We start from the raw sequence: 24247 nt of genomic DNA on the forward strand, positions 1-24247 counted from the left end.
AAACATGTAATTTACGCTGATCAGTCAACCGGCACGACGGACTTTGCCCTGATAGGAACCAAACATGTTTTCTAAAATCAGTGTACAGTTGGCAAGAGCATCGCCGAAATGCCATTCTCTTAAAACATATCGACCTTACGTTGCACTACAACGATGTGCGTCCTCAGTTACTTCTCAAACAGAATCTTCCGTATCCGGCTCGGAGACCGACAGCCGACCTGTCACTAACATCCCGTTTGCTAAAAATCTGTTCTCGGGAAAGTTGGATAAGGTCAGAAAAAAATAATTGCAACAATCTTTTTTTTTTGTGGAAAAATGTTCAAATATTTTTCTTCAAATAATTGATAATACTCGCTACATGTATTTAGAAAACGTATTGGAGATGCCCTGCTTATGACAAAAGGGAGAAAGTTTCTAACGATAAACAATTTCAACAAATTAAAGGTTATGTAATTATAATTTGGAAGTCGTTGAGGCTGGCTATGTTGCTCTTATTGGGCTAGACCAAAGGCAAGTTAATTTTTATTCGGGAGAAAAAAATGTTGAAGGTATGAAATAAGAATATTTCATTTTATAATTCTTGTGATTCTTGTATTATACAGACATTCCTGGCCTACCCCACTATCAGTGAAGATGAACTGAATGATTTAAACCAAATGGTTCAACCGATAGAAAAATACTTCGAGGAAGGATGTAAGTTTCTGAATTGAGCATTTTTCTGTCAGTTGTGTAAAATCAGCAACGAGAAAACCAGTCTTATATATTCATCTTAGCTGACAATCATATATTGATATGTTATTGGTTTAGATGTATTCACTTATTGAGTTTGTTGTTCAAAGTTGTTTTCAGAGTTTAGAAAAATCTGTCAAAGTTGTTGATTGAATTATGGTTTTTCTGATGCATATTTTGGCATATTCTTATAACATAAAGAGGCTGCTGGTCGGCCATTTATTATCTGATGTTAATGTGCCAACTGCACCTGTCATGAATTTCTCGCAGTGTCAAACTGTTACGTTGTTGGAGTAAATTTCGCAAAGGACATAGACCGAAGTCTCATTTCCAAAATTTCTTTTCAAACTCCTATTCATATATAACAAAAAGATTTAAACTTATTTTGGACAATGTCTCTTGAAGAATATCCAAATTATTTCATTCTTTCAGATAGATCACATCCACAATATTTGCCATTGAAGAATGATATATATTTCAACTGATGTATTCTGAAAATTGATATACATTTTTCAAGTACATAATATGTTCAGGTTTGAATCCTATTTTTATTTCATAATTGTATTCTATTGTAATACTCATGCTCAACACAATCTTTTTACATACGGCAGTGGATTCCAAATCGATTGATGTAAACGCAAAAATATCGGAGGAAACACTCCAAGAAATTAAGGACCTGGGTTTATTTGGCCAGCAGATCCCAGAGGAACATGGTAAGTGTAGATTTCATTCAATAGCAATGTCACATGGTATATTTGAATAAATAATTATTCTACAGCCTGTGATGCAGTTAGACTACCCACTTTTCATGTCATTTGAATAGAAATAATATACATTTTTCTATGTTGGTAATTATGTCGATTGTTGTAAGGTACAAATATGGTATCCCAAAACTGAATTAATTCTACTTGCAGGTGGTCTTGGTTTAAATGCGACTAAGTTCGCTCGTCTGGCAGAGATAACGGCATTGGATGGATCTGTGGCTGTCACATTGGCAGCCCATCAATCAATTGGACTCAAGGTACTTACCCGTGCTCCTAAATTTATTGGGCTGTAGGTTTGTGCTACAACTATAAAAGATATACATAATACGTACTTTCTGATGTTTTTAGACAATAGAAAATTTCTAAAACTTACTTTCCGATTTTGTGAAAGTTATATTGTAATTCTCAATAACACTTTGTCATATGGGAGATTATCTTTCCTGTTGCAGTTATGACTGTACGGCGTACCAACAGTTTTATATTCTAATGGGGAACAAAACAGAATTAATACCTGGTAAACTTAGTTTTTCTAGAATGACCCATTGATAAATCCTTAAAAAAAACGTACTCAATTGTGCATGTCTTTGTACAATTAGATTTATACTGAAAAAAAGATTGCTGGTAATATATTTTCCTATGATTGAAGGCAAAAAAATTATAGATCTTTTTAAAATCTTTCAGAATACAATGTGTAGCAGGCCGGGTTTTAATTGTAAATAGTTGTATGGTCGCCTTCTAGCTTCCGGCTAGGGGGAATTTCCCTTAAGCTCAGTCGGTAGAGCGGCGGACCAGTAAGCCGAGGGTCGCGGGTTCGATCCTGGCTGGCTGCACATTACTACTCCTTGAACTTTTACATTGGTGCGCAGACTACTCCAAGTGAAAGCAAGATGCTTCCTTGGAGATAGAACCTGGGTTGGTGTGTTCGGAGGCGAACATGTTTGAAGGAGGGAGTAGTGTAGCAGGCCGGGTTTTAATTGTAAATAATTGTATGGTCGCCTTCTAGCTTCCGGCTAGGAGGAATTTCCCTTAAGCTCAGTCAGTAGAGCGGCGGACCAGTAAGCCGAGGGTCGCGGGTTTGATCCCAGCTAGCTGCACACTACTACTCCCTGAACTTGTACACAATGTACTAGCAAAAATATGTGGTTATCTCCCTTACATACATGGAGATGCATTATAATCTGAATATATGATTTTATCAAGATTTCTGATTATGTCTGTTCCACCAGCCCTAAAGTTTGCTTATCATAATCACCCAGATTTAGCAATATAGTACAGAATGTATACCGGTATTTACATACTTATACATCAGAATATATTTCAATGATTGTATATGAATGTTAGAATGATGATATTGAAATTTAAAGAGTGTTATTTTTTTCTTTCTTTATCAGGGAATATTGATCGCTGGAAATGACCAACAGAAAGAAAAATATCTTCCTAAGCTTGCAACAGGAGAACACGTAGCAGCCTTCTGTCTCACAGAACCATCTAGGTAACTAGAGCAAAATCTCTGATTATCAAGTACCTGTATAAAATATTTTAAAACTTGAGAATTTTCAAGAGAAGTCATATTGTAGCATTTAAAGAATCTGTTCAAAACAGGTTTTTATTATATTTTTTATAAAAGCAGACATTAAAACAGTGTTTATTATATTTTTTGTATAATTTTAAGTGCTATAGGGTCAGGAGTAATATTTGATAGGTAACTTTCTGATTTAAAGTGCTATCATAATGCCTTCAAATTTTAAAATTCTACAAAGCGAAATTGACTGTATGCTATTTAATTTTAATGCCAATCAAATGTGTTTTTGCTTTAGTGGAAGTGATGCTGCCTCCATACAAACGAAAGCTACCCTTTCAGAGGATGGTAAAACGTTTCACCTAAATGGTGGCAAGATTTGGATCTCCAATGGAGGCATAGCCGAGATCTTCACTGTATTTGCCAAAACAGAAGTGGAAAAGGAGGTGAGAATAGACTTATTGTATTGTCTTTAATGACAGCCCAAAATTAGTGTTGTCACTTTTTAATAAGTTATAAATAGATGCTTTATTGCTGTCATTGTAGAGTAATGAAAATATGATTTGTGAAACAAGACATCAGGTACCCTACATGCCTACTCCTATACGTATATGAGGTCTTTTTCCACCTGATTACATTGGTGGATATTGCGACCTCATATCCCATCAGTGTTTTTTTCTTGTAGCTGCCAGCGCCCTGATTCTGGGGCGCGACAAAAAAAGTGTTATAAACCATCTAAAACAATAATTCATGTCAACAACTATCTGTACGCTTACTTGTTGATAAAGTATTAATCCATTTATGTACAAACTGTTGATGGATACCTCTTAAATATAATTAAATCCACAATGATTCACTTGCAACCTACTGTGTTCAAATACTGGGTCACTAAAAAGCGTTTCGTTTGTTTCGTCTATTTCAACTCCAAATTTTGATAAACCGGAAATAACCCTGAGAGGTCACAGTCAAAACAAGTATGGCAGTATATACAAATGGGACCTATGCTTAAATGACAGGAGAGGCTAATAATCACTGATTTTGGATATAGATATGGACACAATATTTTAACTGTGTTTATTTATCATAGCTTAATAGAATTATGTAAGTCACATTGTATAAAATGTGAGTTATTATAACTTTTAAGCGATTTTAATGAGAGGTGTCACTGCAACAGGTTCTGCGTGCGATGGAGATTAGAGGTTACATGAAAGCCTGTCAAAAGTTTCTTGTCGTGTAAACCTCTAATATTATTGGAGTACCTACATGCCATGCTTTCCAGTATTAAGAAGTTTTGAGGGAAAATTTAGTTGTTAAAGTATGTTATAGAATTCCTCATAAAAGTTTTTGTTTGAATTCAATTATAAACAGTTAATTTCTCACAAAATCTATTGAGTATATATATCAATTTTGTATAAGTTGAATCAAACATGCTGTAACGTCATGATTTTGGACAAGGGTTGCTATTTTGGACAAAGGTTGAATTTATCACCAGTTTTTAGCTCACCTGGCCCGAAGGGCCGGTGAGCTTATGCCATGGTGCAGCGTCCGTCGTCCGTCAACTTTTTCTTTAAATCGCTACTAGTCATAAAGTATTGAATGGATTTTCACCAAATTTGGTCAGGAACATCCTTGGGGGAAGGGGAACAGAGTTTGTATACAGTTTTACTCTGAACCCCCAGGGGCCTGAGGGGCGGGGCCAAATAGGGGAAATAGGGTTAATCCTTTAAATCGCTACTTGTCATGAAGTTATGAATGAATTTGAACCAAATTTGGTCAGGAACATCCTTGGCAGAAGGTGAACAGAGTTGTATAAATTTTTACTCTGAACCCCCAGGGGCCTGAGGGGCGGGGCCAAATAGGGAAATAGGGTTACTCCTTTAAATCGCTACTAGTCATAAAGTTATGAATGAATTTGAACCAAATTTGGTCAGGAACATCCTTGGCAGAAGGGGAACAGAGTTTGTATAAATTTTTACTCTGAACCCCCAGGGGCCTGAGGGGCGGGGCCAAATAGGGGAAATAGGGTTACTCCTTTAAATCGCTACTAATCATAAAGTTATGAATGAATTTGAACCAAATTTGGCCAGGAACATCCTTGGCAGAAGGGGAACAGAGTTTGTATAAATTTTTACTCTGAACCCCTAGGGACCTGAGGGGCGGGGCCAAATAGGGGAAATAGGGTTACTCCTTTAAATCGCTACTAGTCATGAAGTTATGAATGAATTTGAACCAAATTTGGTCAGTGACATCCTTGGCAGAAGGGGAACAGAGTTTGTATAAATTTTTACTCTGAACCCCCAGGGGCCTGAGGGGCGGGGCCAAATAGGGGAAATAGGGTTACTCCTTTAAATCGCTACTAGTCATAAAGTTATTAATGAATTTGAACCAAATTTGGTCAGGAACATTCTTGGCAGAAGGTGAACAGAGTTTGTATAAAATTTTACTCTGAACCCCAATTGGCCTGAGGGGCGGGGCCAAATAGGGAAATAGGGGTTTATCCTTTAAATCGCTATTATTCATAAAGTTATTAATGGATTTGAACCAAATTTGGTCTGGAATATTCTTAGGGGAAGGGGGAAAGAGAGTTTATATAAATATTGACTCTGACCACCAAGGGGCCTGAAGGGAGGGGCCAAATAGGGGAAATAGAGATTTGAGTTTTAAATGGATTTGAACCCAATTTGGTCAGAAACATCCGTGGTGATGGGGGAACAGATTTTGCATAAATGGTTACTGTGACCCTCAATCCCATAACTATGTATAGTAACGCTGGGCATTAAGGGATAAACACAATTCTTATGTAAACATAGGCCAAAGGGTTTTCCCCACCCTAAGGGACTTAGTTTCTTTAAACACCATTATGTTGTAAAAAATAATCCATATGGTCTTTCAGAGAGTACATTTTTGTATAATGTATTAACAAATTGAACATGAACATTATTTTGACATTTGGTCAAATCCAACCAGGTGAGCGATACAGGCCCCATGGGCCTCTTGTTTTCTCAAGAAATAAAAACTGACCACCTGGGCAAGTCTCCTTATTAACGATTGTAAAACTGTCATTAGGAGTGATATATTGATTTTAATCTCGTTAAATGTTCACTGAATTGTCCCTTTGAAATTGACTTTAAAGAACTGTGAATGAAGAGTTCCGTAAATCATTACTGGTGTATGTTTTTGTATGATATACGAGGGCTGATTGATAAGTTGTGAGCCTGATATTGAAGGATTTGAATTTTGCCGGACATATTGTATTATTTTTCAACATAATCCCCTTCAGTATCTATACACTTTTGCCAGCGGTGTTTAGGGGCCTCAATGCCACTTTTATAGAACTCCTTTCTTGGCTGTTCAGAAAGTCATCTACTGTATGTTAGGGTTAGGGTTAGGGTGCCTGATATAGCTGTTTTGAGTTTTAGAAATACATTGTAGATGAAAGTCTGATGGAGCGAGATCAGGTGAATAAGGTGGATGCTCAATCAATTTAAAGCCACAATCATGAATGGTAGCCATGGCAATGACAGACTCTTTCACCCTAACCCTAACTCTATCCGATTTTGTCCATTTTGCAAAAGCCACCTGTCTTGTTTAGTTTAGAGTGCTACCTCGTCGATATAAACTATCCAAATGAGACTAGTCCTTGGGTACACAGCCCTATATAGTCAGAGAATAGTAGGACTCAAAAAGAACATCCTTGAGTACCTCCTTTAATACGAGACTCACAACATATCAATAAACCCTTGGCTCGTATATTGATAAAGAGTGAGAAAGGTACCCATTTATGACATTAATGGCAGCAACTGTTCATGATATAATGATAATTATCCTTACTACTGTTGTAAAGGTTTTAACTGGTTGAATTTATTGTTGTTTTTACAAAAGTTTGATAAGAAAACATGTGTTTTTCGAGGAAATTTTGAAATGAACCGTAAGTTTCTTGATTTATTTTATTTTCAAGATATCAGTAATTTTTTTTAACAAATTCGTTCTTTATTCGAAATAGATATTAATACACTGTATTCTATTTGAAAATAACTTTTTATGGTATATGTTCTTATTTGATAGATCAGTATTATAAAGCATTGCAGCACAGGATTTACAATGCAGTTGTTCGGAGCTACAACGAAGCATGAAATACCTGTGGTTTAATTAGTCGTTACACTATTGGAATATATCTTGTTGGTTTTTCTCAGGGAAAGAAGGTTGATAAAGTAACGGCTTTTATTGTGGAGAGAAGTTTTGGTGGCATTACCAGTGGCAAGCCAGAAGACAAGCTAGGCATCCGCGGCTCCAACAGTGAGTATTACAATATATATATCCCGTAATAAGCCCAGTCTGGGTCAAGAGTTTAACTTCAAATCAAAGTAGGGGTGGGCTTATTGCAGGACAATGAAATAACATGTGTAACAGGAGAGGGAAAAGGAAACGACCAGACTGGGACTCGAACCCAGGACCTTCAAACTCTAGATGGACGTTCTGACCATTTGAGCTACATGGCCACCGGTGTTCAGCCCAGTCCAGTTCTGCTACACATGTATTAGCATTTTCACTGAACTGCAATTAACTTAGGTGGGCTTATTACCAGACATAGGCTTATGCCTGGATAATTACGTACTTCAAGCCTCTTGTTGGATAAATATGTAAGAATTATAACATACAACATGACATAAATACAGAGAAATGAAGATGCATTTTACAAGAATGATATGTGATATTACCCTGTTTGATCCAAGTTGGTTCAAATGTCATATTAACTCATTGCTATGTTTAATAAAATCTATTACCTGTAAGTGATCGAGATCAGGTTATCTCGGTCGAGGGCTAAGATTCTGTAACATAATCCCAACCGAGGTGTTAGCCGAGGTTGGGATGTTACAGAATCTTAGCCCGAGACTGAGATAACCCGATCTCGATCACTTACAGGTAATAGATTTTTTTTCTCGCACCTCTTACATATATCTAGTTGTATAATAACAACCCATCTATATATGCGTTTAGAGTGTAAGAGTATCCCGTCTGGGGCCTCCCGGTTCATAGCCGATTAACCACTTCATCTGCGCTTCGAATTCAGTCCTTTCGCGTGAAAATATAGTTCGGTTATATCAAAGAAGAAAAACAATGATCAATCGGTACATATTATTTTAATAATAAACAACAACCAACCAAACAATGCATAGTAATTAAATACATGACAAAAACAGTTTGAATGCACATATTTCTAATAATATTGGTTAACTTGCGCGGATGAATACATGAATGGGTTAAAATTCCGCCAAAACTCACGTAAAGGTACCAGACAGATCGGACGAGATAGAAAAATCTAGCACTGGGTATCACGTGAGATTTCCCTGTCCGAAGTGCGAGAAAAGATCATCACAAAAGGCAAGAGAGGCTCAAAATTGGTCTGTTGTCATCCACCAACTCAACTTCAGTTGAATATCTGAGGTGTGTGGTTCAATACATACTAGCTAATTGGGCAGATTGGGTTTCTGATGGGGCTGCAGTGGCCAAGGTTAAGGTGTCACAAATGTTGCGAGTTCGAATGGGGCAGTTGCCTGGTACTGCTCATTGGTCAATGGTTTTTCTCCGGGTACTCCAGCTTTCCTCCACCTCCAAAACCTGGTAATCCTTAAATGACCCTGGCTGTTAATAGGACGTTAAACAAAATAAACCAAATAGATTTCTGAGAAAGCTGAGATCACGGACCATTCTGTGCTTACGTGGTTGTGTCGTTTATTAAGACATATTATCCATATTCCTCTGAATAGAATGCACTAAGCCCCCTGTATGATGTTCAATGAGGTAGCCACCAGCTACTATAAGGAGGCCCTGCCTCAAAAGTCCCTTGGCTGTTGACAGGGTGATATTTCCATTAAACAAGCAAAAAAGGCAAGGTTTCATGGACACCAGTGTGAATTAATTCAAATATCTGAATAGATTTAATAACTCATTCTAGATTTGCAATTTAAGCAACTCTCTTGAAAATACTATTACATTGTTTAATTTCTGTTTGTAGCATGCGAGGTTCACTTTGACAACACTCCAGTCCCTGTTGAAAATGTCCTAGGAGAGGTCGGCGGGGGATTCAAGGTATTTAATATGACTATTGCAAAAGAAATTGTCTTTTCATAAGTAAAAATCCTATTTGGCAATAACCTCTCAAGCATATTCAAAACCATTGTTTTTTCTAAGTGAAGAATATTAATTATAAGAGAGGGGGGACTTAAAGTTCTCCCTGTCCATTTGTCCACTCAGTATTCCACATTTTTCTCAGCCATACTTCAAGGTATATTGATGAATGTTGGTATGTAACTTCAGTATGAGTAGCTACAGATCAAGGTCGAGTTGCGTTTTTGGTCAAGGTCAAGGTCACTTACTGCTTTTAGCAGGTGCTGGTAGGGGACATGTATTGCTGTAGCAATACCCAGCATGTTTGTTTATCTGGTGTTGCTACGGTTATATGAAGGTAAGTATTGTTTGCAGGGTATATGCTCTCCAGGCAGATTTCTTTTGGGCTTGATATTGTTTCCAAGGAGATATAAGATATCTAGTGAAAATTTCATTACGTAATCATATTTATCTATATCATTCTATTTTCATTCCTTTTGTCTCAGGTTGCCATGAACATATTGAACAGTGGACGATTCAGTATGGGGAGCTCAGGAGCTGGTATTCTTAAAAAGTTGATTGGTGAGCACATGAAATTTCGTCAAATTTCTATTATGAATTTTAAAGATCCTTAATACAAAGAAAGATTAATTACAGGCAGTTATCTAAAAAGAAATTGCTTTATGTGCAAAGGTTTAAAATCAGTGAAACTCGAAGTTACAAGCTATAATTTCAGAAATGGAGAACGGAGAATTTTCTCTAGTTTGTTTTATGTATTGTTTAGATCCCTCCAAACTCGTTAGATTTGTTTTGTGTTGTAGCCATGACAGCAGAACATGCGATAAGCAGGAAGCAGTTTGGGAAGCACCTTTCAGAATTCCGACTGATAAAGGTGAAATTCAAAATTATGCTATATTTCTCATGATACACCAAATTTTAACCCATCAACACATTCTTGTGTAGTGAAAATATGAAATTGTACCTAGTGAAAGCTGGTCATTTAAAACCTTATTCTTAAAAAGTATGTGTGCATGCTCTTACAATGGTGTTTGAAAGAAGCAGACAGTTTAATTGTATATTCATAGTTGATTTTTAATATTTTTTTATGATATACATATTAAAGTTGTATATTTGTAAAATGTTGAAATATGGCTGAAACTTATTTTGTTTTTTATAAGACTGCTTTTTGTGCAAAACTGCAGTTTAATTTAATGAGCAAAATAAATGTGAAATGACTTCATGTTTTCATTATACAGGCAAAAAAGAGCTATGAAACAAACAAGCATGAGTTTTTAAATAGAGGATGCATAGGAACATATAACTATAAATGTTGTTGCACCCTTTCAACAGTATGCAATATTAAGCTGAAAATTGTGCAAAAAATTGTATTGTCCATTAACTCTGGTGTAGGGAACCAAACATGAAGGTCTTTTTTATAAATGTCTTCAGGAAAAATTTGCAAAGATGGCCGTCACAACATATGCTATGGAAAGTATGGCCTACTGGACAGCAGGTATCATTGACCAGTATCAACAACCTGACTGCTCGTTAGAGGCAGCAATGGTCAAGGTAAGGCTAATGCCATATGGCCTGATGATGAGAGTTATGTCCCTTTCAAAGCTGCAATTTCATGTGATTTATGTCCCTTTTAAGGCTGTGATTTCATGTGATTTATGTCCCTTTTAAGGCTGTGATTTCATAAGATTTATGTCCCTTTTAAGACTGTGATTTCTTGTGATTTATGTTCCTTTTAAGGCTGCGATTTCATGTGAGATATGTCCCTTTAAGGCTGCAATTTCATGTGATTTATGTCCCTTTTAAGGCTGTGATTTCGTGTGAGTTATGTCCCTTTTAAGGCTGCGATTTCATGTGATTTATGTCCCTTTTAAGGCTGTGATTTCAAGTAAGCTATGTCCCTTTTAAGGCTGCAATTTCATGTAGCCTGGTTGAAATGGCCCAGGTAGCACCTAACTATTTTTTGCAATATATGAACATTTACCTGATATGGGGAGTGTAACAGGTTGCATACAAAATTGCAGAGTTTTGGAGTTTTCTGTTGTAAACAATTATGTAAACATGTTTATATTTCATGAATATCATATACTGAACATTTCTTGGAAGACAGATCAACTTGTTTTGTGTAGAACTTCAGATAACTACTGACAGTCAGCCATTTAGTTTTGGACTTGTGAAGCTTGACTCATATATCTACATTATTGTCCAAGGACCAGCATTCGTCCAGATCTGTGTACCTTAACCTTTCTGGTATGACTGCTTCAACTGGCAGAGCAAAATCAACTTGAATTTTAATCCTTAGCACTCATACTTTCATTCTGGATTAAAACTTTCTACACATAATCTGTCCTCAGGATAATATTGCAATTTGATAGGAGTTTTGCCCCAGCTTTGCTGTATTTGTGTTAAATAGTTCCTTATTTTGTAGATTTTCAGCTCAGAAGGATGCTGGGTTTGTGTAAACGAGTGCCTACAGATCTTAGGAGGCCTTGGTTACATGAAGGATTATCCATATGAGAGATATCTTCGAGATGGACGAATTTTGATGATATTTGAGGTAAGTTATCAAGAATTTGATAGCAATGAAGTCATTCAACAAATATACATTTGGTGTTACATTGATGGCTTTGTGAATTTAGGAGGCATTTTTCACTGACACATTGAATCTTTTTGAGACATAATACACCCTACTGGACTCCGACAATTAATTTGGAATTTCTTAGATTATTTTCAAACAGTGTAGCGAACTATTTTGGGGATGTCATTAACACAATTTTGTGTATATTACAATATTTATCTACAAATAAGCATAATGCTCACAAATAAGCCCCTTCTTCATGTTTGCAAAACCATCAATTTTAAAATAATAAGCTACAGTTCACAACTAAGCCCTTGCCTAAGTTTAAAGGGGCATTCCTTCGTTTTAAGTAAAATGTAGGTCACCAAAATGAAACTAAATGAGAAAAGTATATTTTATCCCAAGTAGTAAAATTCTCAATTTGACCCAGAGTATCACTAATTACCTCAAAGGCAGACATTTTTTGTGTACGAAACATCATTTTTCTGTACATTTCGACATTACTTTCATTATTAGCAGGCATAAACTCATATAATCCTCATTCGGGCATAGATTTTATCAATAGAAATTTTGCAAGTTTCTGATGTCCAAATGAAGGAATGTCCCTTTAATACTATGGAATGTTCTATAGAAAGGAGCTTATTTGAGGATAAATTTATGAAAAGATTGTTGTGTTTTAAGTGCCAGAATGTCTTTATTTCACAGGGAACAAATGAGATTTTGAGAATGTTTGTTGCTCTGAATGGACTACAAAGTGCTGGCAAGGACCTCAAAGAACAAATGTAAGTAAACAACAGTTTCTTTTTAACTTTCTTACAATGTGGCATCATTCTTAAAACGTCCAATAATCTTACAAGTTCCTATTTTTAGGGTGCTATGACCTTGGTGAAGGGTAACAATAGAAAATCTTAAGAGGTATGAGTAAACTTAGATGAGGTAATGGCAGTCAACAGTCAAATTTATTGTCTTCTTTGAATTGCAGAAAACTCTCAAACATTCTCACCAATCCTTCAGCCTTGGTGGGAATGTACTTCCAGACCGAGCCAAAATTGACAATGAGGTTGCATGAGGGTATCCACCCGACCCTGAAGGTAAGATGTTACAAAGTGCTCTGTTTATCATATACATGTATCATTGTATTGAATAAAAAATACAAGTTACGAAAAAAAAAAGAAAAAAAAATCACGCCTACACTTCTGTTAAACTGATAAACTTCTTGGTGGTCGGGGGATGCAGTGGTAACACTGAAGCCTGTCACCTAGGCAACCCTAGTTCAAATCTCCATTCCAACGCAAAAAGTTATAAGATCACTCGCCCGACCATGTGAGATCTCTCAATGAACTCGGGTTATCTCTTACTGTAAGATCCCTCACACCCTTCCATCAGGGCCAACAACAGTGATTGATATAAGTTGATAAAGCTTGTTATGCAATAATTGTAAAATAAATGAAGTTTAAATTTTTCAATTGAAACAAGTATTATTGAAATTTAGACACAGACCAAATTTTAAACATATGTCTTTGTGTCTCATCCACAACTGTCTGAAAGTACAAATGTCTACAGAATCCAATGTCTATTTGACAGATCCCTTCATTTACACTATGCAAAGTTTATTCAGCTTCGCAACAAATTTGATACAATAAACTTAATTGTTCACTTAATTAATCATGTATTTAATACAATTTTTTTAGCGTGTTGTGCAATATACACTGTATATGTATCTGATTTACGAGGTAATTATCAAGTTTTTTTCAAAAAATGTGGAATACTGTAATTTAGATTTATTTGTGTTTCAGCCTCAAGCGGACATGTTGGAAAAATATACTCTACATTTACAGAGGGTGGTGGTGAAGATACTGTCCAAATACAAAAAGGTTTGTCAGAAAAATCCATAGTTACAAATCAGTATTGGTTGTCTTGTACTGTTGGGTGTTGTGGTGATATTGCTCCGATATTTGTGAGGGTAAAAAGAACAATGATTGATAGTATTGCAACAGCAATACAAAGTCCCCTGCCTGACCTAGGAGTGCACCTGTTCATTTCCCATTTTTAGCTCACCTGGCCCGAAGGGCCAGTGAGCTTATGGCATGGCGCAGCGTCCGTCGTCCGTCGGTCGTCCGTCGTCCGTCCGTCAACTTTTCCTTTAAATCGCTACTAGTCCTAAACTACTCAGTGGATTTCGACCAAATTTGGTCTGAAGCATCCTTGGGTGAAGGGGAACCAATTTTGTATAAACGGTGGGTCTGGCCCCCCAGGGGCCTTAGGGGCGGGGCCCAATAGGGGAAATATAGCAAATTCTTTAAAATCCTTCTTCTTCTGTAGAAATGAAGGGATTTGATTCATATTTGGTCTGAAGCATCCTTGGGTGAAGGGGAACCAATTTTGTATAAACGGTGGGTCTGGCCCCCCAGGGGCCTTAGGGGCGGGGCCCGATAGGAGAAATATAGCAAATTCTTTAAAATCCTTCTTCTTCTGTAGAAATGAAGGGATTTGATTCATATTTGGTTTTAAGCATCCTTGGGTGAAGGGGAACCAATTTTGTATAAACGGTGGGTCTGGCCCCCCAGGGGCCTTAGGGGCGGGGCCCAATAGGGGAAATATAGCAAATTCTTTAAAATCCTTCTTCTTCTGTAGAAATGAAGGGATTTGATTCATATTTGGTCTGAAGCATCCTTGGGTGAAGGGGAACCAATTTTGTATAAACGGTGGGTCTGGCCCCCCAGGGGCCTTAGGGGCGGGGCCCGATAGGAGAAATATAGCAAATTCTTTAAAATCCTTCTTCTTCTGTAGAAATGAAGGGATTTGATTCATATTTGGTTTGAAGCATCCTTGGGTGAAGGGGAACCAATTTTGTATAAACGGTGGGTCTGGCCCCCCAGGGGCCTTAGGGGCGGGGCCCGATAGGAGAAATATAGCAAATTCTTTAAAATCCTTCTTCTTCTGTAGAAATGAAGGGATTTGATTCATATTTGGTTTGAAGCATCCTTGGGTGAAGGGGAACCAATTTTGTATAAACGGTGGGTCTGGCCCCCCAGGGGTCTTAGGGGCGGGACCCAATAGGGGAAATATAGCAAATTCTTTAAAATCCTTCATCTTCTGTAGAAATGAAGGGATTTGATTCATATTTGGTCTGAAGCATCCTTGGGTGAAGGGGAACCAATTTTGTATAAACGGTGGGTCTGGCCCCCCAGGGGCCTTAGGGGCGGGGCCCAATAGGGGAAATATAGCAAATTCTTTAAAATCCTTCTTCTTCTGTAGAAATGAAGGGATTTGATTCATATTTGGTCTGAAGCATCTTGGGTGAAGGGGAACCAATTTTGTATAAACGGTGGGTCTGGCCCCCCAGGGGCCTTAGGGGCGGGGCCCGATAGGAGAAATATAGCAAATTCTTTAAAATCCTTCTTCTTCTGTAGAAATGAAGGGATTTGATTCATATTTGGTTTGAAGCATCCTTGGGTGAAGGGGAACTAATTTTGTATAAACGGTGGGTCTGGCCCCCCAGGGGCCTTAGGGGCGGGGCCCAATAGGGGAAATATAGCAAATTCTTTAAAATCCTTCTTCTTCTGTAGAAATGAAGGGATTTGATTCATATTTGGTCTGAAGCATCCTTGGGTGAAGGGGAACCAATTTTGTATAAACGGTGGGTCTGGCCCCCCAGGGGTCTTAGAGGCGGGACCCAATAGGGGAAATATAGCAAATTCTTTAAAATCCTTCATCTTCTGTAGAAATGAAGGGATTTGATTCATATTTGGTCTGAAGCATCCTTGGGTGAAGAGGAACCAATTTTGTATAAACGGTGGGTCTGGCCCCCCAGGGGCCTTAGGGGCGGGGCCCGATAGGAGAAATATAGCAAATTCTTTAAAATCCTTCTTCTTCTGTAGAAATGAAGGGATTTGATTCATATTTGGTTTGAAGCATCCTTGGGTGAAGGGGAACCAATTTTGTATAAACGGTGGGTCTGGCCCCCCAGGGGTCTTAGGGGCGGGACCCAATAGGGGAAATATAGCAAATTCTTTAAAATCCTTCATCTTCTGTAGAAATGAAGGGATTTGATTCATATTTGGTCTGAAGCATCCTTGGGTGAAGGGGAACCAATTTTGTATAAACGGTGGGTCTGGCCCCCCAGGGGCCTTAGGGGCGGGGCCCAATAGGGGAAATATAGCAAATTCTTTAAAATCCTTCTTCTTCTGTAGAAATGAAGGGATTTGATTCATATTTGGTCTGAAGCATCCTTGGGTGAAGGGGAACCAATTTTGTATAAACGGTGGGTCTGGCCCCCCAGGGGCCTTAGGGGCGGGGCCCAATAGGGGAAATATAGCAAATTCTTTAAAATCCTTCTTCTTCTGTAGAAATGAAGGGATTTGATTCTTATTTGGTCTGAAGCATCCTTGGGTGAAGGGGAACCAATTTTGTATAAACGGTGGGTCTGGCCCCCCAGGGGCCTTAGGGGCGGGGCCCAATAGGAGAAATATAGCAAATTCTTTAAAATCCTTCTTCTTCTGTAGAAATGAAGGGATTTGATTCATATTTGGTTTTAAGCATCCTTGGGTGAAGGGGAACCAATTTTGTATAAACGGTGGGTCTGGCCCCCCAGGGGCCTTAGGGGCGGGGCCCAATAGGGGAAATATAGCAAATTCTTTAAAATCCTTCTTCTTCTGTAGAAATGAAGGGATTTGATTCATATTTGGTCTGAAGCATCCTTGGGTGAAGGGGAACCAATTTTGTATAAACGGTGGGTCTGGCCCCCCAGGGGCCTTAGGGGCGGGGCCCGATAGGAGAAATATAGCAAATTCTTTAAAATCCTTCTTCTTCTGTAGAAATGAAGGGATTTGATTCATATTTGGTTTGAAGCATCCTTGGGTGAAGGGGAACCAATTTTGTATAAACGGTGGGTCTGGCCCCCCAGGGGCCTTAGGGGCGGGGCCCGATAGGAGAAATATAGCAAATTCTTTAAAATCCTTCTTCTGTAGAAATGAAGGGATTTGATTCATATTTGGTTTGAAGCATCCTTGGGTGAAGGGGAACCAATTTTGTATAAACGGTGGGTCTGGCCCCCCAGGGGTCTTAGGGGCGGGACCCAATAGGGGAAATATAGCAAATTCTTTAAAATCCTTCATCTTCTGTAGAAATGAAGGGATTTGATTCATATTTGGTCTGAAGCATCCTTGGGTGAAGGGGAACCAATTTTGTATAAACGGTGGGTCTGGCCCCCCAGGGGCCTTAGGGGCGGGGCCCAATAGGGGAAATATAGCAAATTCTTTAAAATCCTTCTTCTTCTGTAGAAATGAAGGGATTTGATTCATATTTGGTCTGAAGCATCCTTGGGTGAAGGGGAACCAATTTTGTATAAACGGTGGGTCTGGCCCCTCAGGGGCCTTAGGGGCGGGGCCCGATAGGAGAAATATAGCAAATTCTTTAAAATCCTTCTTCTTCTGTAGAAATGAAGGGATTTGATTCATATTTGGTTTGAAGCATCCTTGGGTGAAGGGGAACCAATTTTGTATAAACGGTGGGTCTGGCCCCCCAGGGGCCTGGGGGGTGGGGCCCAATTGGGGAATATTGCATATTCTTTAAAATCCTTCTTCTTCTGCAGGAATAAAGGGATTTGATCCATGTTTGGTCTGAAGCATCTTGGGTGAAGAGGAACCAATTTTGTATAAACGGTGGGTCTGGCCCCCCAGGGGCCTTAGGGGCGGGGCCCGATAGGAGAAATATAGCAAATTCTTTAAAATCCTTCTTCTTCTGTAGAAATGAAGGGATTTGATTCATATTTGGTCTGAAGCATCCTTGGGTGAAGGGGAACCAATTTTGTATAAACGGTGGGTCTGGCCCCCCAGGGGCCTTAGGGGCGGGGCCCAATAGGGGAAATATAGCAAATTCTTTAAAATCCTTCATCTTCTGTAGAAATGAAGGGATTTGATTCATATTTGGTCTGAAGCATCCTTGGGTGAAGGGGAACCAATTTTGTATAAACGGTGGGTCTGGCCCCCCAGGGGCCTTAGGGGCGGGGCCCAATAGGGGAAATATAGCAAATTCTTTAAAATCCTTCTTCTTCTGTAGAAATGAAGGGATTTGATTCATATTTGGTCTGAAGCATCCTTGGGTGAAGGGGAACCAATTTTGTATAAACGGTGGGTCTGGCCCCCCAGGGGCCTTAGGGGCGGGGCCCAATAGGAGAAATATAGCAAATTCTTTAAAATCCTTCTTCTTCTGTAGAAATGAAGGGATTTGATTCATATTTGGTTTTAAGCATCCTTGGGTGAAGGGGAACCAATTTTGTATAAACGGTGGGTCTGGCCCCCCAGGGGCCTTAGGGGCGGGGCCCAATAGGGGAAATATAGCAAATTCTTTAAAATCCTTCTTCTTCTGTAGAAATGAAGGGATTTGATTCATATTTGGTCTGAAGCATCCTTGGGTGAAGGGGAACCAATTTTGTATAAACGGTGGGTCTGGCCCCCCAGGGGCCTTAGGGGCGGGGCCCGATAGGAGAAATATAGCAAATTCTTTAAAATCCTTCTTCTTCTGTAGAAATGAAGGGATTTGATTCATATTTGGTTTGAAGCATCCTTGGGTGAAGGGGAACCAATTTTGTATAAACGGTGGGTCTGGCCCCCCAGGGGCCTTAGGGGCGGGGCCCGATAGGAGAAATATAGCAAATTCTTTAAAATCCTTCTTCTTCTGTAGAAATGAAGGGATTTGATTCATATTTGGTTTGAAGCATCCTTGGGTGAAGGGGAACCAATTTTGTATAAACGGTGGGTCTGGCCCCCCAGGGGTCTTAGGGGCGGGACCCAATAGGGGAAATATAGCAAATTCTTTAAAATCCTTCTTCTTCTGTAGGAATAAAGGGATTTGATCCATATTTGGTCTGAAACATCCTTGGGTGAAGGGGAACCAATTTTGTATAAACGGTGGGTCTGGCCCCCCAGGGGCCTGGGGGGTGGGGCCCAATAGGGGAATATTGCATATTCTTTAAAATCCTTCTTCTTCTGCAGGAATAAAAGGATTTGATCCATGTTTAGTCTGAAACATCCTTGGGTGAAGGGGAACCAATTTTGTATAAACGGTGGGTCCGGCCTCCCAGGGGCCTGGGTGGTGGGGCCCAATAGGGGAATATAGCATATTCTTTAAAATCCTTCTTCTTCTGCAGGAATAAAGGGATTTGATCCATGTTTGGTCTGAAGCATCCTTGGGTGAAGGGGAACCAATTTTGTATAAACGGTGGGTCGGCCTCCCAGGGGCCTTAGGGGCGGGGCCTAATAGGGGAAATAGGGTTAATCCTTTAAATCGATACTAGTCATAAAGTTATAAATGAATTTGAACCAAATTTGGTCAGTAACATTCTTGGGAGAAGGGGAACAGAGTTTGTATACATTTTTACTCTGAACCCCCAGGGGCCTGAGGGGCGGAGCCAAATAGGGGAAATAGATATTAGTCTTTAAATCGCTACTAGTCATAAAGTTTTTAATGGATTTTAACTAGATTTGGTCAGGAACATCCTTGGGGGAAGGTGAACAGAGTTTGTATTAATTTTTACTCTGAACTCCCAGGGGCCTGAGAGGCCGGGCCAAATAGAGGAAATAGGGTTAATCTTTTAAATCACTGCTAGTCATAAAGTTATGAATGAATTAGAACCAAATTTGGTCAGGAACATCCTTGGGAGAAGGGGAACAGAGTTTGTATACATTTTTACTCTGAACCCCCAGGGGCCTGAGGGGTGGAGCCAAATATGGGAAATAGAGATTAGTCTTTAAATCGCTACTGGTCATAAAATTTTTCATGGATTTTAATTAGATTTGGTCAGGAACATCCTTGGGGGAAGGGGAACCAAGTTTGTATAAATTTTTACTCTGAACCCTCAGGGGCCTGAGGGGCGGGGCCAAAGAGGGGAAATAGGGTTAATCCTTTAAATCGCTACTAGTCATAAAGTTATGAATGAATTTGAACCAAATTTGGTCAGGAACATCATTGGGAGAAGGGGAACAGAGTTTGTATAAATTTTTACTCTGAATCCCCAGGGGCCTGAGGGGCGGGGCCAAATAGAGGAAATAGGGTTAATCATTTAAATCGCTACTAGTCATAAAGTTATGGATGAATTTGAACAGGAACATCCTTGGGAGAAGGGGGAACAGAGTTTGTATAAATTTTTACTCTGAACCCCCAGGGGCCTGAGGGGCGGGGCCAAATAGGGGAATAGAGATTAGTCTTTAAATTGCTACAAGTCATAAAGTTATGAATGAATTAGAACCATATTTGGTCAGGAACATCCTTGGGGGGAGGGGAACAGAGTTTGTATAAATTTTACTCTGAACACCCAGGGGCCTGAGGGGCGGAGTCTAAGAGGCCCAAGGGTCTTTCCCCAGCCTAAGGGACTTAGTTTCTTCAAACACAATTAGGTTGTAAAAATAATCCATAGGGTCTTTCAGTCCCTTAGAGAGTATGTGTATGAATAAATTGAACATGAACATTATTTTGACATTTGGTCAAATCCAACCAGGTGAGCGATACAGGCCCCATGGGCCTCTTGTTTAAACTGTTATACTGATCATGTATACCAAGTTTCGTTAAAATCGGAGTAGTACTTTAGGAGGAGTTGCCCGGACAAGCCTCAACCAATGAGAAGCCGGCGGCCATTTTGAAAAATATTTTTTTCAAAAACAAAATAAAGAATGCACAACTACATGTTATACTGATAATGTATACCAAGTTTCGTTAAAATCGGAGTAGTACTTTAGGAGGAGTTGTCCGGACATGCCTCAACCAATGAGAAGCCGGCCATTTTGAAAAATGTTTTTTCGAAAAATAAAATGTGGGATGCACAACTACATGTTATACTGATAAGGCATACCAAGTTTCATTAAAATCGGAGTAGTACTTTAAGAGGAGTTGTCCGGACAAGCCTCAACCAATGAGAAGCCGGTGGCCATTTTGAAAAATGGTTTTTCGGGGGGAAAATGTGGGATGCACAACTACATGTTATACTGATCATGTATACCAAGTTTCGTTAAAATCAGAGTAGTACTTTAGAAGGAGTTGTCCGGACAACTGTTGCGTGACAGACAGACAGACAGACGGACGGAGGGTAAACCTGAAGTCCCCCCGTTTTTCAAACGGCAGGGGACTAAAAACAACACATTATGACATAATTTGCCTGTTAGTCACTTGATTTTGCAATTTTGCATATGGTATGTTACCATGTAATTAGTTAATATACCGGTACCCTGAAGCATTTTTCAATGGCTGCACCTGTCAGAATTAGGTTATGATATCTTATTTATATGGACAATGATGTTACATAATATAATGTCATGAATTGAAAGTGGTACAATAAAATGACTGCATTTGTTTGATTTTGCCCTCCACATCTGACATTCAACACTGCCAAATGTAAGTTTTCTTAGCTATACGATAAAAAGAATCTTAAATTTGCTGTCATTATATATAAGGGATTTTATGAAACTTTTCCAGAAGTTTTGATATTTACTTGCCAAGACCCAGAAAAATAAAACCTTGTACGAGACATCGCTGAAAATTTTAGAGGAACTTGATATGATTGTGCTCTCAAACTCTATCTTAACGAAGGTTTTGGTGGTTAAATCATCTCTGTGAAAGTCGAAGTTTGCTACATGTACTTCCATTACTTCTGTTTTTTGTAGGAGGTTGTAGACCAACAGATCCACCTCAAACGTCTAGCTGACATAGCTATTGACCTCTTTGGAATGACAGCCTGCATAGCACGTACCTCAAGATCTTACAGTATTGGACTGAAAAACGCGGACCATGAGGTAAGCTACCACCATCACTGTGGCCACAGACACCGAGACATTGTGGCCTCCTACAATATACACATTTGATTTTAATCGCAGGAGTTGTATTAAGGATGCACTTGTTGATAGAGATCCAAGTTGTCTAGGTGTACTGTTCCAACATGCTCTCTGATTTTCAGATTAAAAAGAGTTAAATGTCAGGATTTTTTTTTTCTGACTTGGGAGTTGCTTCCCCTTCTACCAGAGCAAAGAGTGAAATATATTCATTAAAAAAAGTATTCAAGTGGTCAATGTAACAACCATGCTACCAATCATAATACTTGTTGCATTTAATTTATTGGGAATCATTTTAAAATGTTTCAACTCCTTTCAAAATGTCTATATCCTAGAATGTCTTCACATGAATACAAGGGGGGATCAGTCCAACAGAAATAGAAATATAATTGAAAGTTTTTACAGGAAAGTGGCGAGTACAACCTCTCAACCTTGTGATTCATAATAGTTTGATTTCGTGAAAATATGTCAGTGAGATTCACCCAGACTTTAACCACAAACCTGCCTATTCTTACTTGAGATTTATTACAACTGTGATATGTTTTAGGTGATGCTGACTAAAGCATTCTGCCATGAAGCTAGTGAAAGGATCGAGAAAAACATGAAAGACCTAAGATCAGGTAAGAGATATGTAAAAGTAGCTTCAGCATGAAATCCATAGGCTAAAGCTCTTTTTTTCCATTTTTAGATCTGATGTTGTAAAAATTAATGTAAACAGTGTTTACAGATGTGTCATCTGTCTACATATCTTATACAATTATTGCCGAGAGGTTGATATTTCGCAAGTGAAAACAAAATATTATCAGTCTGAAATTCTGTTTCTTTTCATCAATAATTTACATGTAGTATCATTGTGATCAAAAGTGGGAAAATGTAACATTTCTTAAATTCTTTCTGCTAGAAACATTCGAGAACAACGATGACACCCTAGATAATATAGCAGACACGATATTCAAGAACCATGGCTATGCCGCGGCCCACCCACTGGAGAAGAATTGGTGATATCCACACACTGGCTGTGTTACAATGACAGGTTGTTATATTGACAATGCAACGTGATGGTATAAAAGCTGAACAAACCAGTAGGGTCGACTTTGATGTCTGTGAACTTATGGAAGCCGAACTTGACTGTTTGAAAGGATTCCACGAGGCTTGAACAACAGAACAACAGATAGGCTGTTTAATGTACTACAACAGATAGGCTGAATAATATACTACAGTACAACAGTTAGGCTGAATAATGTACTACAACAGATAGGCTGTTTAATGTACTACAACAGTTAGGCTGAATCTGTATAGGTTTATATTTTGTAGGGATCGACACGATATCAAAATAAAAAAAAATAATAATAAGGATTTTGTTCTTGCACATTGTATGTGATTATTGGAAATGGTGTTTACCATGAACCTCTCAAATTTGGCATGATGAAGTTATTTATACATTGTTTAATGTTTTTGATTTCATGGTAACTCGGCTAAACCATATATATTTGTGTGTAATCTATATACAATGCATCTTGTTGCTCATTTTCACATATCACTTTCTGTATTGGTTTCACCACCATATGGACATCATCCAGTTGTTGTGCTGACCCAGTAAATGGTCCGTCATAATCTGATTGGAAACAATTTTTGGTTGAATGAAATTTTGATAAAACTTTCAAAATTAATTTCAGAAATTACAATTATTTTCTCTATTTTTACACTGAAACTATACTCCATTTATATCAAAGGAGCTTTTCTTACATTTATTGAAAAATTCATTTAAAAATTTGTACAATTTGTATCAAAATAAGATAATTATACTCGTACTGCTGTTTTGGTGAAGAAACTGACTTGAGCAGTTGTAATCATTTTGAGAGTGGATGTTTGAATTTGTATAATGATGATTTCAAATGTTTGAAAATGTGACGTGCCTCCTAGAGGTAAATTTTGGACCTTATATTGGAGTGACAATGAATCTTCAAACTACGTTTGTGATAATTTTGATTTTGTTTTCAGTAAAATTATTTATTGAAAAATGTGTTGAGTTGAAGTATGTAATGTGCTGTATATATTAGGACAAAACAAGTCCTAGTACTTATCCAGAACTTTTATAATTATGACTTACAACTTAACATCCTCACAAACAACCTTTATCAGCACTTGATATTTAATATTTCAGTTTACAGCTTTACTAAAACAGTCTCTAATGCGCCATAGTGCTGTCTGAATTTATTTGGCCATTGTCAGTAAAATGTGACCAGGTGGGGTGCCTTGCTTGGTGTCTTCGGCAATCTGCTTCAGTGAGGTAGCACTATAAAGTCAGCATCATTCCCCACTATCACAAGGAGACAAACACGAATATTCTGTAGCCTCCGAAAATACTTGCATCTTGCATTCAGGGTAGGCAGCTCATAAATAACCATAGCTGTTCTAGGACTTATCAATGCAAACCAAATCCACAGGTCTGTTTTTTTATGCGGACAAACCAGTTTGTCAGTTTTTAAAAGTAATATTTCAAACATATATCTTGACCTGCAAATGTTAATACAGGCCTTGGAAGTCTTTGTCAAGGCTTGTCTGAAAACAAGATAAAATCACCAGGTCCATCTTTATTAATTTTCATAAACGAACAACACCGGTCCGGCCGTTTGGACCGTAAAAACGGAAACGGCCATAGTCACAAAAGAACTCTCCAAAAACAGTCTTTATTTAATGCTTAATGTATAAA

General features: G+C 38.4%; 1 protein-coding gene across 1 annotated transcript; it reads left to right on the forward strand.

The window, feature by feature from the left end:
* LOC117330811 (complex I assembly factor ACAD9, mitochondrial-like) lies at positions 1-23555 on the forward strand. Its single transcript, XM_033889311.1, has 18 exons — positions 1-271; positions 603-693; positions 1341-1442; positions 1644-1750; positions 2885-2985; positions 3311-3458; positions 7206-7308; positions 9029-9102; positions 9627-9702; positions 9942-10012; positions 10570-10689; positions 11564-11692; positions 12419-12495; positions 12696-12804; positions 13510-13587; positions 21370-21498; positions 22082-22154; positions 22436-23555. The coding sequence occupies exons 1-18, from the start codon at positions 65-67 to the stop codon at positions 22534-22536; spliced, it is 1896 nt and encodes a 631-aa protein (XP_033745202.1). The 5' UTR covers positions 1-64; the 3' UTR covers positions 22537-23555.
* The last annotated feature ends 692 nt before the right edge of the window (positions 23556-24247 follow it).

The sequence above is a fragment of the Pecten maximus genome, chromosome 7 (genome assembly GCF_902652985.1).
Source record: "Pecten maximus chromosome 7, xPecMax1.1, whole genome shotgun sequence".
NCBI lineage: Eukaryota > Metazoa > Mollusca > Bivalvia > Pectinida > Pectinidae > Pecten > Pecten maximus.

Excerpts from the sequence above, each read along its gene's own strand:
- LOC117330811 (XM_033889311.1), top strand. The coding sequence starts at position 65 with ATGTTTTCTAAAATCAGTGTACAGTTGGCAAGAGCATCGCCGAAATGC. Across the intron at positions 13,588-21,369 it reads TACTGTCCAAATACAAAAAG|GAGGTTGTAGACCAACAGAT; the intron begins GTTTGTCAGAAA and ends TGTTTTTTGTAG. Across the intron at positions 21,499-22,081 it reads TGAAAAACGCGGACCATGAG|GTGATGCTGACTAAAGCATT; the intron begins GTAAGCTACCAC and ends GATATGTTTTAG.